The 15883-nt window shown below is 40.4% G+C and overlaps 1 protein-coding gene across 2 annotated transcripts in view; it reads right to left on the bottom strand.

Annotated features, from left to right (window-relative positions):
• The window catches only part of dock4b (dedicator of cytokinesis 4b), a 143726-nt gene that overhangs the window by 47566 nt on the left and 80277 nt on the right, over nt 1-15883 (bottom strand). For both annotated transcript variants that reach the window (XM_080886475.1, XM_080886474.1), the window contains exons 16-26: nt 14478-14584; nt 12258-12411; nt 11269-11366; nt 10947-11030; nt 10145-10245; nt 9199-9280; nt 7220-7390; nt 5206-5398; nt 4649-4785; nt 1325-1459; nt 845-943 (exon numbers count right to left, since the gene is read on the bottom strand). In XM_080886475.1, coding sequence (XP_080742601.1) covers nt 845-943; nt 1325-1459; nt 4649-4785; nt 5206-5398; nt 7220-7390; nt 9199-9280; nt 10145-10245; nt 10947-11030; nt 11269-11366; nt 12258-12411; nt 14478-14584 — 1361 coding nt within the window. The remainder of the gene's footprint in view (nt 1-844; nt 944-1324; nt 1460-4648; nt 4786-5205; nt 5399-7219; nt 7391-9198; nt 9281-10144; nt 10246-10946; nt 11031-11268; nt 11367-12257; nt 12412-14477; nt 14585-15883) is intronic.

The following is a 15883-nucleotide window of genomic DNA, read 5'->3' on the forward strand; positions in this document are numbered from 1 at the left end:
ATTTTCCATTAACAAACAAGATGCTCTTATGACTCATCGAGTGACACCACTGACCAGCCAATTGGTGGCATGCAGTCTGACAACATCACATTTTAGAACCTGCATGGATCGCTTTGGAACCCTGGCCGTACAGGTACTATGACCTAATGAAAAACCCTGAAACCTGTGGTGAGCTGTGGCGAGTTGATCCAAGTAGGTACTAATGGAAAAGGGGCTCTTTTCCAGTGTGAACCACATTAAATCTGCTCAGAGTTAGTATGAAGGTAGAACAACTTCCTCTGCATCTGTCCATGGTGCTGAATTGTTAATATCAGCTCTATTTAAGGACACTACACTGTACACAAATATCTGATCCTAACACTTCTCAAGTGTTAAGGCAAATGCAGATCTACTATGTAACTATGTAGTCTGTACATAGGATAGGATGTGCTGTGTTATCAACTGTAATAATATTATACACTCAAAGTCTGAGCCTCTAGAAAGATGCGCTGCACATGTGAAAGCAGTAAATCTGGTTTCATCTGCATGTTTCACTTAGGTTTTACCACCAAACCCAGCATCAGGGTTCACTTAGTAAACTCTTTTGATTACACTTTTTTTGATGCATGTATCAGAAATAGAACTCACAAAAAGCACATTACTTCAGTTAACATTAATTCCCAATAGAGTAAACCCATGAACTTAATATCTTTCTGTCTCTTATTTTTCCTGCTGCCCAATTCTACACAATTTGTAGAAATTGTAGTAATACCATCAACAGGCATTAATTATAATCTTTTACTTTTAGACTTGCAGACAGACAGATATGGATGGAGGGAAAGAGAGAAAGATCGAGTGGTCTTACCCTCAGGTCGTCTTTGCTGCTGAACGCCTGCAGCAGCTTCTGATAGTGCTTGTCACTCATCTGTCGCAGAAGCGCCAACAAACATGCCACAAATTCTCCCTGACAACACAACACATAATGAGAGGGAGAAGATGGAGCTTTAATGTTGTTGCATATTCAGGGAAAACTTTTATTTTTCTGTCCTTTTGGAGAAGAAATGAGTTCAAAAAATAAGATCTATTGTGCTTTGAAAATAATAGTGGAACTAGTAAGAATTGTACTTATGTTAACAGGATTTTTAAGAGTTTCCTTGACCTTCCTTCATCGGACAATGATGATCACATTGTCATCCACCTCACCATTTCCGCCATTCCAGAAACTATGTTTATTAATCTAATTACGCTTCTACATATTGTCAAGTTCTGGCATTTATAGCAGTAAGCTAGCTTACAAACACACACACACACACACACACACACACACACAGTAAAACACACATACAGTGACATCCTGGAACTGTAGTCTCATGGAGGTTCCAGCAGGCTGGGGCCGGTTGCTAATTTCCAAGATAGTCCTCAGTAAAACTCCCAGCAGGCTTTCCACAATTAGCTCCACTTCCTCAGACACCACAAGCTCCTGAGAGGGAAAAGAAAACACACCCATGTGAGAATGAATCACATATCAAAGTACCACATTACCTTGAGAGAGAGAGTATTAGCATTTAGAATAGAAAGAAAAAAAAAAAATGTGAATCTTGAACGTAAGAGTCACTAAAATTCAAACAGACTCCATCTGTGCACTTATGTCCTCTTAAAGTTACCTGGCATTGTTCTGCTAGCACAACACTCAACCGGATTCAACAACTGACACCATTCTGCCTCCGAGCCAACGTCTACACCCCTCCCCGCCCTGCCACCGCTACCCTGTAATTCTATTTTCATCAGTTTTAATGAGTCTTGCACCAGAATGTGGACTAATAAGAAGTTTCAGGGCCATGCAGAACATTTTGAGACTATAACTTAAAAAAGAGAGAGGAGAATGGAAACGAATAGGAGAAGGTAGAATACAAAAGACGTAGAGGCAGTTAAAGATGAAAAGAAACTCAAATAGAGCAGTGAATAAACTGGTGTGTGTGTGTGTGTGTGTGTGTGTGTGTGTGTGTGTGTGTGTGTGTGTGTGTGTGTGTGTTTGTTTTTCTCTCTAGTCTCTACCCCTGACAAGACAGACAGGTCTTGGAAAGAGTGATAATGAGAAGGAGCCTCACTGGCACATTGACTGCCACTGCTGTCACTTCCCTTTAGATATGGTGCCAGTGGGTGCTCATGTGTGCACGCATTTGTGTATGTGTTTTTCTGGCTGCCTCTTCCACTAGCTGCCTCCTTTGCAGGGACCGGTAAAAGCCCGGCAACCTGAGCAGGTACACACAGACAGGCAAATCACACAAATACACATACACAGCTCAAAGTGACTGCCGCTTTGACAGTGTCCATTGCTAAATTGATGGCTCTCATTACTGGACTGCACTGCTGCCAGTGTCCCGGTTACCAAGACTAATTGACCATATACACGCAACAAAGCAATCTGCTATTGCAGTGTACTGGCAACGATACTGGTGTAGGACTGATTCCTGTGGTGTTGACTTTCTTTAATTATTTTGGGATATATAATGGGAGGGATACTGTCATGCAGATTCTTGAAAATATCAGGAATTGATTGCAACTGCACAAGTTTCTATGAAGCGATTACACCATATTATTTATGATTTCAAAAAGTTATTATTCTATGACTTGGAGGAGCCAGGGATATTTGCTAACACTTTATAATAAGACATGCAACTGAGGCTGTAATTCCCGAGTGATTAAATGGTGTTATTTATTGAAGTTACAATGTCTTTAAATTTACCTACAAGTACTTAACGGTGTATGCACTAGAATAAGGGGGTGACAAGTCAGATTTTTACAGGAAACAAAGAACTTGGTATACTGCAAGAACATTTCGGTAGTCTGTAAGTCATTTTAAGTAACACATAACTTCAGGTATTTTACACGAGAGGAAATAAAAGTTATACCGCAAGTAATTTCAAGCACTGTATAAATAGTCGTCATTATTATGTAACTTCTTCATAATTTTCATGGAAAAGCACAGGTCTGCAAATTTTGATGGTCTTTTATTTTTTCTTGTTTGTCTTCAAAATTACCATGAAATTGTTATTATTTGTAGGTAAATATAATTTCATTGTAATTTCAAGTAATTAAAGTTCCATTTAATTTCCATTGAATCAGCACTTAGTTGTAGGAATTACGCCTTTAGTTGTACACCACATGTTAAAGCGTAACCAGATCTTTATGCAACAGCACAATGATTTGATGAATGACTGCAATGACTTAAAAAATTCTTGTTCAAAGTCAGGTGAGAAGAATACTGTTGTGCGTCTTTGAGTCGTGATGCAATCCATCAAAAGCAACAAACTGGCAGATAGTCAAAGGAGCTTGCAAAGAAAAGCGTCTGGACTTCTTTAAGTTGCTTGAAGACGTTTCACCTCTCATCCGAGAAGCTTCTTCAGTTCTAAAGTCAAATGGTGGAGAGTCCCAGATATAAACCTAGTGGGAGTTTCCCCCCACAGAGGGACAAAAGGACCCCCTGATGATCTTTTAATCGCCTGAGCCAAAGTGTGAAACTGGGTGTGGGTCCCAATCAGCCAGAGTTTCGGATGAGTTCATTGTGAAACCTGGCCCCACCTTATCATGCGAATTCCTGAGATCAGATGGCCCAGGATGTGAGTGGGCGTTAAGGCGTCTGGGAAGGGATCTCAAAACTGGATTATAGATGGCAGAGAGTTGGTGTCGTAAACCACCGCCTCTGTTCAAAGATGGTCGCTCACAGTGGACATAGATGGCTTCTTTCACTCCTCTTTCAAACCATCTGTCCTCTCTGTCCAAAATGTGAACATTGGCATCCTCGAAAGAGTGACCTTTATCCTTAAGATGCAGATGAACTGCTGAGTCTTGTCCTGTGGAGGTGGCTCTTCTATGTTGTGCCATGCGCTTGTGAAGTGGCTGTTTGGTTTCTCCAATGTAGAGGTCTGGGCATTCCTCGCTGCACTGCACAGCATACACCACATTGTTAAGTCTGCGTTTTGTCTTTCAGGTGAACTGGCAGATATCACCTTTAAGTTCCTCCCCCTGAGCTCATGGGATCTCCTTCATTCTAAGAGAAAGGCAACCTTTCATCTTGAATTTAAATTTGAGAAAGAGGATGAAGTCACAAGGATCCCAATGTGGCAAACGGTGCCATCATTAGGCTCGGAAGGAGCGATCTTACACCGAAAGCCACTGTTCGATCTCTGAGTTTAATTGGACGTTTGCTCTCTGCATTACTGAAGTCTACTGAAATAGTGGGATGCAGACAGGTGCAAATGGCCAGTGGGACCTCCAGCATCCAGGGATGTAAGTGCAAGGAGTTGACTGGCCAAATTTAAAAAAACTAAAAGCAAAGGCTCTAGTCAGGCCAGGCCAGGGATTTCTTTCTGGCACTAACATTTAATAAAAACCTGAAACTGTTTTTTATTAATCAATAAAACAAAAAGAAAGAAATTCTAAAGACAGCTATAAGCTTTTAAGAGATTAAACAAATTTGGGTTTTGAGCTTGAAATATGCTTTAGATGGATTTCATTACCTGAGCTTTTTAGTCTAAGCTCAGTTAACCAGCTGTCTCAGTTTCCTCATCAGTAAGAAAGCCAGTGTATTTCCCAAAACACTGCAGTGTTTCTTTAAGGAAGCAGGGGGGCCTGACTAATGGCTCTCAGTTATGAGTGTAATACTCACCGCAGTGCCATTTTCCTCCTTCTTGATTAGAGAAAGCATGCTGGAGAGGATCTGGGCACACATGACCAGGTCTCTCTGCTCCTGCATGTGGGCCTGTAGCACTCGAAGCACCACCGGCAACAGGATGCATCGTGAATCTACAGCACAAACACATCAAAGACTTAATGAAGTAGAAATAACAGAACGGGAACAACTAAGAAAATTTTCTACACTCATTTCTCCGCGGGGCCATAATGTCTTGCTCTGCTTTCATGCTCAGTTGAAACATTATTGACTGGAACTAATGAAAATCTTGTATGACATTCATATGATTTGCATGAGGGATGTTTTTTCCCTGCTACATGCAGCCTTTGGGAGCGTGTTGCAAATAAAAAATTGACACAGTAATTTGCTTCAGTGTAAACCCTTTATTAAGAACAGTTTAATAACTTGGAATTTGGCTCACTGCAGGGTAACAATTAGCTAAGGTGTGTTCTCAAATGGGACTGCAGAGCTAAAGAGTTGTGATCATGTTCCAAATGCTGTGAATAAATGCTTTTTGTCCTACTAGTATTTACCTGGGTTTATGTAAAGCTGGCTTTCCACAGTCTTGGCAATGCACTGCAGTTTGACGGCCTCCAGGGGGCAGTCAGGATGGACGGTGGTAGGCAGGCTGCCCAGAGTCTCCCTGACGAAACCGGCCACCTCGCGCACAGTGAAGATCTTCAACAGCTCGCCGTAAATTGCCGGAAATGTTCGGAGGAACACGGCCTGCGCATAAAGAGGGAATGTTCAATAACAGGTGCAGGTGCAACAGGTGGACATCATTCTTGTTTAAATGCTTTCTCCAGGCATGGAATCACTGTGCTGAAAACCATGATGAGAGTGTTCCTATAGATGTATATGCAATAAATATTTTACCATACATCTTTCACTAACTTTAATGATGTAAGGAGCATAATAAAGAAGCTACATCCTAATGACACTGTGAAGATGCCCTGCAGCTCAGCTCAACCGATAAGAACTGACTCAAGAAGAAGCGACTGTACTGCTGCATACTCTTCTTAATATTCATACTATGTTTCTAGACAGCTGTTTTATTTAGTAAACAGAGGTAAATATTTACTATTCTGCCCTGAATCACTGGCCCCACTTGGATTTAGTCAGAACTCTGGCAGGCACGGATTACGTGGATTAAGCTGAAGGACAGCTAGGATTGCTGCCCATCACTTGTTTGTAGCTGGCTGTCAGATTCTCCTTCTTCCTGTCAGGTTTTGTCAGTTTCTCATTGAATAGTTGAGAAAAAAAGGACTAAATATCTCCCTTTGAGTCTCTCTTTTTGTAACACTAACGTTCTTCTTCTCTGGGACATTCTGGCAGAAGACAAATGCTGTTTTGTTTTCCAGCAACTGTCAAAGATGTTTTCTTTGAAGAAAAGATGTTTCATCCATTTAAATAAGGCAACAGGGGCCGTAACTGCCCAACTGAAGTAGCTTTTCTGAGTAATCACAGTGTGTTTACTAATTTTAGAATGCAGCATATCTAATTTTTGCATTAAATAAGCATAATTATATCAAAAAATATGTTCAAATCATGTTTTGTTTTTTTGCATTTTTACTTAACAGTATAAAATCTAAAACAGGAGTGACAGTTAAATACCAAATTGCCAATCTCAAGTTGTTCTGCACATGATAAATTCCATATGTGCAAGAAACAGTTTGCCTATCTGTATATGGGTTTGCTGCTTATGTTTTTGAGTGTGTATGTATTTGTGTATGCTGGCGTGTGTGTGCTAGATGTTACAGATTAAGTGGGATTAGTATTAGCCCGACCTGCATTCTCCCACTGCTATTGTTGTGTTGAGAATACAGATCAGAAGTCAGTGGGGGACTAAAACAGAGGTTTTCAGACAGAGCATGGACAGAGCGCAGCTGGAATAGTTCAAGTTGCAACAGCAATCTGATTCTTGAAGATTAAAAGTGAGGTTTTTGCAAAAATGTGTAGTTCATTATGGCTTCTAAAAGAAAAGACATGTTTAGATTTTGTGTGGGTGAGGTGAACACTAAAAAATATAGGAAAATATGAGAAATTTAACTGGATTATCCCAGATAAAGAAGACATAAGATCAGATGGACACCACAGCACCAACATATGTACCACAGGAAAAAAAAACAGTTTTTTTCCCCACAAAAAAACAAAAAACAAAAGAGTGCACAAATACACCACTGCACAAGCATCTGTTTCTGGTGTGTAATTAGGATTATCTTTGGGGTCTTTAGCTTGTTTTGTTTTGGTCTTCTTTGAAATCAGTGAAGGCAGCTGCCCTGCTGTGCAGACCTCCCACTGATTAAGGAAAACCTGCCACAGAAATCCCTGTTCTGCCTCCAAACCCTCTGGCAGCATGAAATTCAATTACAGCCAATTTCTCACCTTTCACAACTGCATCAACAGGAGCCCCTGAGAAAGAAAACATCAAGTGGCGCACATTTTCACATTCAGATTCACACAATCAGGCGCATGTATGACAAAGCTGCAAAGATCTTAAGATACGCTCATGCCTGTCACTGATTTTTCACACAAGCCCATACACACCTGTGTCTGTGCGACGGGCGTGGTGCCTTTGTTCTCCTGCGAGAGGAAGAAGCGGATGGACATGAACAACTCGTGAATGCAGACTCTGAACTCTTCCTCATTCTGGCCTCCTGTAGCGAGCGAAAAGAGCCGACGGGACTGGATGATGTACTTAAAAATGTACTCGCTGGCCTGAGAGGAAAGAGGAAAAAAGGAAAAAAGAATTTGTCTTCTGCCGCCTGATGGAAAAAAGCACAAAAGTTCCTTCCAGGGAAAGTTGTCAGATAATAGAGAATTCGTACATTTTGTCCTGATGAATTTCATCCAATCTCTTATTATTTTATTTATCTCAAAGTCAAAAGTACCAGACTATTCAAGCAATTCTGATAATGAATTCATCATTTTGAGTTTTTGAGTCAAGCATGAAGAAATAAATTGAAACAAAACAAATAAGTCACTCTGGCATTGTGATCTCAAGGGCCACTTGAGGCTGTCCAGTACTCACAGATGTTAATGTGAGGGTGCCCAATTTAAAAACAGTAGTAGACAGATTTACAGTCAGGGTGGAGATTTATGCTTCAGTGGGAGATGTACACCATAACCACAAACCCCTCTGAAACCAAATACCATAACTTACGGTGTAAGCTAGCGTGAACCTCCTTAGATATAACCGATGCAATAAAGTAATGTGGCTAACTGCGCATCGCATCGAACAATCGCCTACTTATTAAAAGCAATAATAATGATAGCATCAATATAGGGCTCACATATGTCAACAAATTCATGGAGGGAGATCACTAAAGCTACTGGAATACAAAAAGAACTTTGGATGCCAATTTGTTCTTTCAAGGAACGTAGGAGCAAATTTCCACACACCTCAGCAGTTTAAATTGTATCTTTTGTATTGTATCCAACTGTAACTGTAAGGGCTTAAAGCTCTGGACAATTAATAGAGCGGCTGCTTTGAATAACAAGTTGGTGCCTTTAGCCATCTGCTCGGAGATCCCCTCAATTAATGTAAGTCACTGAACTGGATCTCTCCGACTGTATGTCCCGTGGAAGAGGTTTAATGCAATTACCTGACAAATAACATGGCTGCTTATTTAATTGTACCAACATACTGTCAAAGACGCCCATGCTCCAGTTTCTAAAGTGAGTAAAAGTTTTATTTTATTTATAAGTTGACTTACATGGCAACAGGTATCTGTGTCTCTCTGATAGCATAAATCATGCTAGCAGTTACATGATTTATTTTTCCAAATTAGGTCATTTGTGGGTACAAAACAACAAACAACAACACTGAGTAAAATGCCCATCTTTAAGCTTCAAAAGCAATAGCTGACATTGATGTGACTACCAACGCCTTTAATATACAGTCTATGGCAAAGTCTTGAAATACATGAATTTAAATAAATAAAACAATTTTATTCATGATAACCTTTAATTTTATTTTTATTGAGCTCATTTATAATATAGCAGTTTTTTGACAGTGATCCGCTTTGCTTTTTATTAAAAAAGGAATGTGCCTAAAGATAAGCACATCGACATGTTAGATACGCAATTAAACCCGTCTAAAGAGATTCTCTTGTCTGCTTCTACGTGGAAAAGCCTGCAAGCACATCTGCACTGTACCGCTTATTCATTATTTACTGCACTACAGATTACCATTTCACTTCTGGTGCAGAATCTATTCTGTGAATGTTAAACGAGGAGCCACAGTTTGGGTGCCGCAATGTGCTCCACTGACAGTGTGTCTGCATGAGTCATTAGAAAAATGTGATGAGGATTCCCAACACTAGAGGCACTGTGCTTCTGCTCATTAAAATTGCATGCAGTGTAATAGACACAGGTGGGGGATAACAAATGGTAGAAGAACGTATGAATTAGCAGGAGTGGCAGTGGATGGTGTCATTGTGTGCATGGGTGTATTTGTGTATCGATAAAGGCAGCTGCATTTACAGTTTGAAATACTGGCCTGGCTGTCTTTGTGCATGCCTCACCTTGAGCACCTGCTGTATGTGATCCTGATGCTCTGCATCAACAATGCGGTCCACGTACCACTTCAGCACTTTGATCAGGTCCCTGGAGGAGAGACACACACACACACACACACACACACACACACACACACACACACACACACACACACACACACACACACACACACACACACACACACACACACACACACCGTACAACTGCATTGCTTCTCTCACTGGATTTGGCAAATATAGATGAGACAGTGTTATGTTTTAAAATGTAACAGTCTATCGTCCATTATTTAAATGAACTCTGGTCACATTAATTCATCAATACAATACTACAGCCATGTGTAATAATCATGAAACTGCGGGCTGACAAGAGTAATAAAAGCTCCTAGCCACCCACCCACTTGTAATCTGTTTCAGTTTTTTTTACTGCTGCTTTAAACGGTCGAACTTTGAAATTAAACTCTTCAACTCAAGAGATCATCTTCATCCAGCGGTGCGCTTCTGACACATATGGCATTGAGTACTTATGAGAGTACTCTTTAAGTATCTTTGTTTCCTGTTTAGAACTTCTAGAAATGTGGCAGCGGTGTGTGTGCTTACAAAAGAAAGTTTAACAAAAATATCAGAAGACAGAAATGGGTACAGACTGAAAGAAACAACTGGTGAGGTGAGAACAGCAGGTGTGTGATGGAGGAGAAATGAAATCCAGGGAGACAAAAGTGAGCACAATTTTCTAATTCACTTTTCATCCACCAGGGGGCACCATAAGCATTTCATCCAATCTTCTATCAAAGCACATGACTGAGCAAAGCTGCCTCTCAGCATTGACGTAGGTTGGACTCTCTTGTCCAGCCTACCTCTTGTGATATCTTATTAGAATACAATGTGTGGTTCTGTGATGTAGCCTTGAAAATCTGCAGCATTTGTTACAAGTGAATGCTAAAACATCACATACCTGTAGGACAAAGCTCCAGCAAAGTGGCTTTCGATGTAGGTGTCCATGACTGGTTTAAAGTGCTGGAATTTGCTGTCCTGGAGAAGGTTGATGATATGGACCTAGAGTAAACAGAGAAGACAACTTAAAAAAAAAAATCATGTTGGCATATCGCTTAAAAAACCCTAAAGAATTCTGTGTATTTTAATAAAGTTTTATCTAAGATGCATGAATGTAAAATTGTGCCTTTCATATGAGGCTACGAGATTAAAAAGAAGCGTATTTACATGCTGCACACAAATCTCTAGAAATATTTTTAAAAACCCATCACTTCATGTCTGCAGCTTGTTGTATGATCTGAGCTTGTCCAGCCACAGAGCACAAGTCCATTCGTCCAACCTGTTTGATTGATCTCGAGCAACATAAAGAAAACCTGATGGCTACAGCGGCCCACTAGACCTTTTCATCACTGATAACGCCAAAGTGAGAGGAGAAAGTGTGCTTGTGTGTCAGTGTGAAACTGATTTGGAGAGAGAGAGACATGAGGAGACAGAGACAGAAAGAAAGAGAGAAAGAGAGAAAGAGAGAAAGAGATCGATCTCCGGGCTCACACTATCAGCTCAGTGCAGCATGACCAGGTTGAGATTGCTTCAGCGAGCTCTGAAGCGTTACATCACTAGATCTTTCTCTTGGAGTTTGTGTATCTGCTCTTACTGTTGACTCAAACACTATCAGATGGCTCCTGATGTGAAGAAAAACTGAGAATGCGCACACACAAAAAAGAATCTGCGACACGACTGAGCCATTTGGACAACTGACTTACCAGTGAATCAAACACCTTAAGTCCATATCTCTGGGAGCTTTCATCCAAAATCCCGAAGAGGGTGTCCAAGGTGTCCTGGAGAAACTGTTAGAGAAGTACAAAACAGGCTTTCATTTCCTCAACCTGAACTTTAAATACATTTTGATTGAAATAAAACAGTGACACTTCATTCTTAACAGTGAGCTTTACTGTACAATATAAAGCGCCTTGAGGTGACTGTTGTTGTGATTTGGCACTTTTATATAAATAAAATTGAATTGAATTGAACAAGGCAAGAAAAGGCAGGGCCAAATCATGGACGAGAGTCTGTCTGCTGGCCTACTTTGACAATCTCCGAGCCATCGATCTCCTTCAGCTTTGATAAGCTGTCGTTGATCCTCTCAGGGTGGGCTCGCCACTTCAACAGGTCCAGCATATCACCTGAAGGAAGACAACAAGGAGGGGTAAGATGCAAAAAGACACATGACTTACAAACAGTGACAAGATCAAGATGATCAAGATCAAGATCAAAAAAAAAACAACAACAACAACAACAACACAGGATTATGAGGATTATGAGAGCTGCGTGCATCTCACATCACAAAGCATCATCAGGCCCTTCAATTATAGCCCCAAAGCCCCCAACGTATCCAAACAAATGATGACATTTTCAAGTGCAGCAGGATGAGGGAGATAAAAAGTCATTTTCCTGTGCAGGATTCCCCAGACATACGCATGAATAAAACATAAGCTTCAAGAAGAAAGTCTTTTAGCTGTCTCTGTTGAACCTGAAATGTCTTTTTGCAATTTTAGACTCAAAATTCTGTTTGTGTTGTTACATTACTGATTTTGGTTGTCTTAAAATGCATCTCAAAAGATAAATAAACAAAGAGCGTTGCAACTGAATTATGCTTGTAACTTTAAAGTTTCTATTCAAACACTGACTTAGTCTTCTAGCCATGCTGAAATCCCAAACCCAAAAGCATAAGGACTTATTAGTTCATTAGTGAGTTTTGCAGATCAGAAGCCGTTCCTACCACCTTGCATATTCACTGGTTTGTTCGCGCACTAGGGAGGGGAACATCAGTTCAACACTTGCACAGAACCCATCTCTTTGACTTCCCTTAACATATGGCATTTCTACATTTTCTTCAGCCTCTTTTGAAGCCCTGATTGCATTCTTTGTAACACTCGCTGATCTATAGAAGTACACAGAACCAGCTAGTGAAGTGCTGCACAACTAAACTCCCAATTAAAATCTGTAAAAGTGTGGCGGCCAAAAACAGTTCAGCAGGCAAGCGACCCAAATGTCGATGCCTGAGTCTTGTTTACCGTTCTGCGTGAGCTTGGTGGAGCAGAGGAAGCTGGTGATCCAGAAAGATTCCTTGGTTCCTTTCAGCGTCTGATTGTTAGACGGCAGGTTGGGCTTGGAGAACGGCTGCTTCAGGTAGCGTGAACAGTCAGCCAAGCTGGTGTTCTCCTCGCACTGCAAGGAAACCAAGCAAAAAAAATAAAGCACAACTTTTTTGAGCTGCCACTGGCATATGTTTTGGACAAGAGCAGAAGAATGCAACACTGAGGGTTCAAATGCCAGTTTGAACCCTCAGTGTGTCCGATTAAAAACAGAGAACGAGGGGAGATACAGGAAAAGGTGGATGATTTTTCTAATTACTTTTCAAAAAGATAATATTTGGGCATACCACATCAAAGATCTTGGGTGGAATCTACATCAGTCATATTGAGCCTGAAAGGATGAGTAAGGAGGATTCACACAGGCATCTTTTCAGGCTTTAATACTCCTTCTTTGCATTCATTTGAACTAAGTAATGACCTGTATTGCCCGATAACTGACCAGCAGATCCATCGCTTTGCTTTACTTGCAATAGTAAATAGTTTACATTTTTGTCTATTCAAAAGCTTCAGTGCTCGTTTCAGGGCCTAATCATGTCTGTAAATATTTTGTGAGAGGTAGGTGGTTGCTCTTTAACTTGTCATCCAACATCAAAATAAAGGAGAAGTTGATCCTCATGGTGGCTAATCATCCTGTCATATATTGAAGTTAGAAATAGGCTCGTTTCCGAACAAAAGTGTTATTAGCTTTCCTTGTAAATCTCTGAACCATCAGAAACCCCCAACTGTTGAAGCAATATGTGTGACTTCACCAACTGCCTCTGCAAGCTCCTTTGCAACCAACCTCTGAATCAGACCCTTCTTTTCATGTTGTGTCTGATTCCACTGTTATATCTGTTGTCATTAAGGCCTGGTCTGCTTGGTACCAAGAATCTTGTTGCTGCTCTCCTTCCTCACCCTCTTATGTGGGGAAATTGCTTAAACAGAGGCATAGATAAATTACTGTTTATGAAGGTAAAAAAACAAAAGACAGTCTTCTTTTTACTGAAGAGGTCTTGACTGAAATTAGATTGTCTTGTGTTATGGATTTAACATGCAGTCCTACATCTGAAGCTGTTTGAGCTCCAAAGCTACCAAAGAGTTTGGACTGCTCCTGTGTGTCTATTTTAGGCCTGAGGAGAAACTAGGCCATGCAGTTTCATTGAGCTTTTCAGCAACTTTCATCTGGCATTACAATGGGCCTTTACCCCCCTCTATGGTGGAGACACACAGGAAAAAGAAAGCAGTCCACTAAAACCAGCAGGCTCAAAACCTGGGGTTTGGTAAGACTAAATCTTGCAACCTGACATGAAAAAGTACAAAGAAAATAGCATTTTTCTTTGTGTTTATACACTGTTGAACTAAACCATAGATAATCATAGAATAAATACATCATATTTTTGGACCCCTTACTGCCAATAAAATGCATGAATGCACTCATGTTTCTTTTCCTTCCACAGAACTGGACACACCCTTCGCCTGCAGCTGAGGAAAAGCATCTAGTCTGCAATTATTCCGAATTACACCCAAGACAGCATTGCAGCAGCTTTTAACTGGGGATACTGGTCATTTTACTTGTTTCAGACCTTTGATACGACAAACCTGTGAGTCGCTTAAAACGTAGGGAGAAAAGGTGAATCTAAATAAAGAGATGCAGACTAACAAACAGAAATACAGCAACACTTACGCCTGGTTAAATTCAACCTCACAGCTTGGCAATGTTATGTAAGCGGACATTACTCGCTGGCGTGCAACCCTGTAATTGAGTGATGCGAGCTGTTTGGTGGCCGGTGGCTTTTAACTGTATCATAAAAGACTCTCACAATTTGCCATTTAGAGACAATGATTCACGTAATCATATACAGGGCACAATCCCATCCAAATTATCCTTGACAGCACCTGTGAGATGCAAAACAATCAACAGGTTCAGTTAAGATCACGGCTAAGCTACAATCTACTGATGGACATGAGATGATATCTTTTTTTTAAGATATCACAATCTTAGATGAACCTACACAACACTGTGAAGGTTTCTGCAGTAAAAACTATATACACTATATATAAGCCAAAAACGAATATCCTGCCAAGAAGAGGTTAAAATTGATTTGGTACTCCCCCCCCAGTCAAAGCCTACAGTAGATGGTGAGGGTATGCAGGTCTTACCTTATGGATAATGAGCTCATGGGTGCCATCTGGCAGAGTCCTTCCGTCCTCTTGCATCAGAGGAACAAAGGAGTAGCCAAACAGTTTCTTCTCTCCCTTGTCTTTAGCTGTCAAACAACAACACATGGACGTGATATTGAGTCCAAAAATAGAACAGCCCAGACTGCGTCAAAACAAAAATGCTTTCTTTTTTAGACTTAACAGCAGCAAATTAATATGTTGAATTCTTAGTATGTTTCCAGGGAGAAGAAAAGTATTTATTCAAAGGCTCTGTGAGTAACCTTTGACTGCTGAAGGTGCCAATCAGTGGGTATGCAAGTGCAAAGATGTGCAAACGAAGTGCATGCTCCTGCTCATTTTAGCACAATCAAACATCAAGAGCATTGGTTGATATAGGGTAAACAACAGAGGTTTAAATATATAAAACCTGAGCTTTGCATATGTAAGGCAATTAATTTTAATTTTGAAACGTGATGTAATTTTTTTTTTTTTTTTTTTTTAAATAACAGGAAAATCTAAAGGACACCTCACCTGTACTCGGAAATTCACTACCCCTTTAATCACACTTGCATAACGGTAGGATGTGAGGTAACTAAGCAAAAAGTTGTTGTTTTTTGGGGGGTTTTAAGTTGATTTACTCTTTTGAGGATTTCATTAATGTGGGAAGCTTTATCTGAAAGTTCTGGGCATAATTTGCAGTATGAACACATGTAATCTGATTTATCTGCTGCCTTAGCAGTGAAATGTTAATGCGTGCACAGCGGGAAGCAAAAGTGGAGCATGGAAAGTTTCTATTTCCTTTTACTGCAACACCAGTGATTTATTTAACAGTGTCTACTAGTCTGTTGTGAGTTTGTATGTTTGTGTGTGTTGTCTTTCCCAAGAGAAATACGTTTTTAATGCATCAAACTAGAAACTGTTGTCTCATTTCTCTCTGGCTTGTTATTCAGGTTTTCTACTCACAAAGACCACTAATTACCATTGCAATCAAAATAACATTTTTAGTTCTATCTGCAGCTTGGATCATGGATAAGGGGAGTACAACAACAAAATTTAACAGATAGGCCATCAGTCCAGTCATATATGCCATGACAATGAGAAGTTAAAGTGGAGACGGGTTATAAAGTGGCTTGTAGCCGTGCAGCAGTAATGGAGGCAGGCTAAACCACTGCCCAGGTACCCTATGCTAAGTATAAGGACATCAGCATTGGCTGATGTTGGACCTGAGCCTAACTTTGCGTCCTGAATGATTGCTGGTACCATTATGCCACTGCAGTGCCACTTCATTGGGACAATCAAGGCAAGTACTGCTAACCCGGTGAAATCTAAAAAGCAATATCAATTAAAAAAACAAAGTTAAAGCAGTCACTCTTGTTATATATAAAACAGTATTCATCCACTATAAG

This window comes from Rhamphochromis sp. 'chilingali' (assembly GCF_963969265.1).
Source record: "Rhamphochromis sp. 'chilingali' genome assembly, chromosome: 7".
In the NCBI taxonomy this organism is placed as follows: domain Eukaryota; kingdom Metazoa; phylum Chordata; class Actinopteri; order Cichliformes; family Cichlidae; genus Rhamphochromis; species Rhamphochromis sp. 'chilingali'.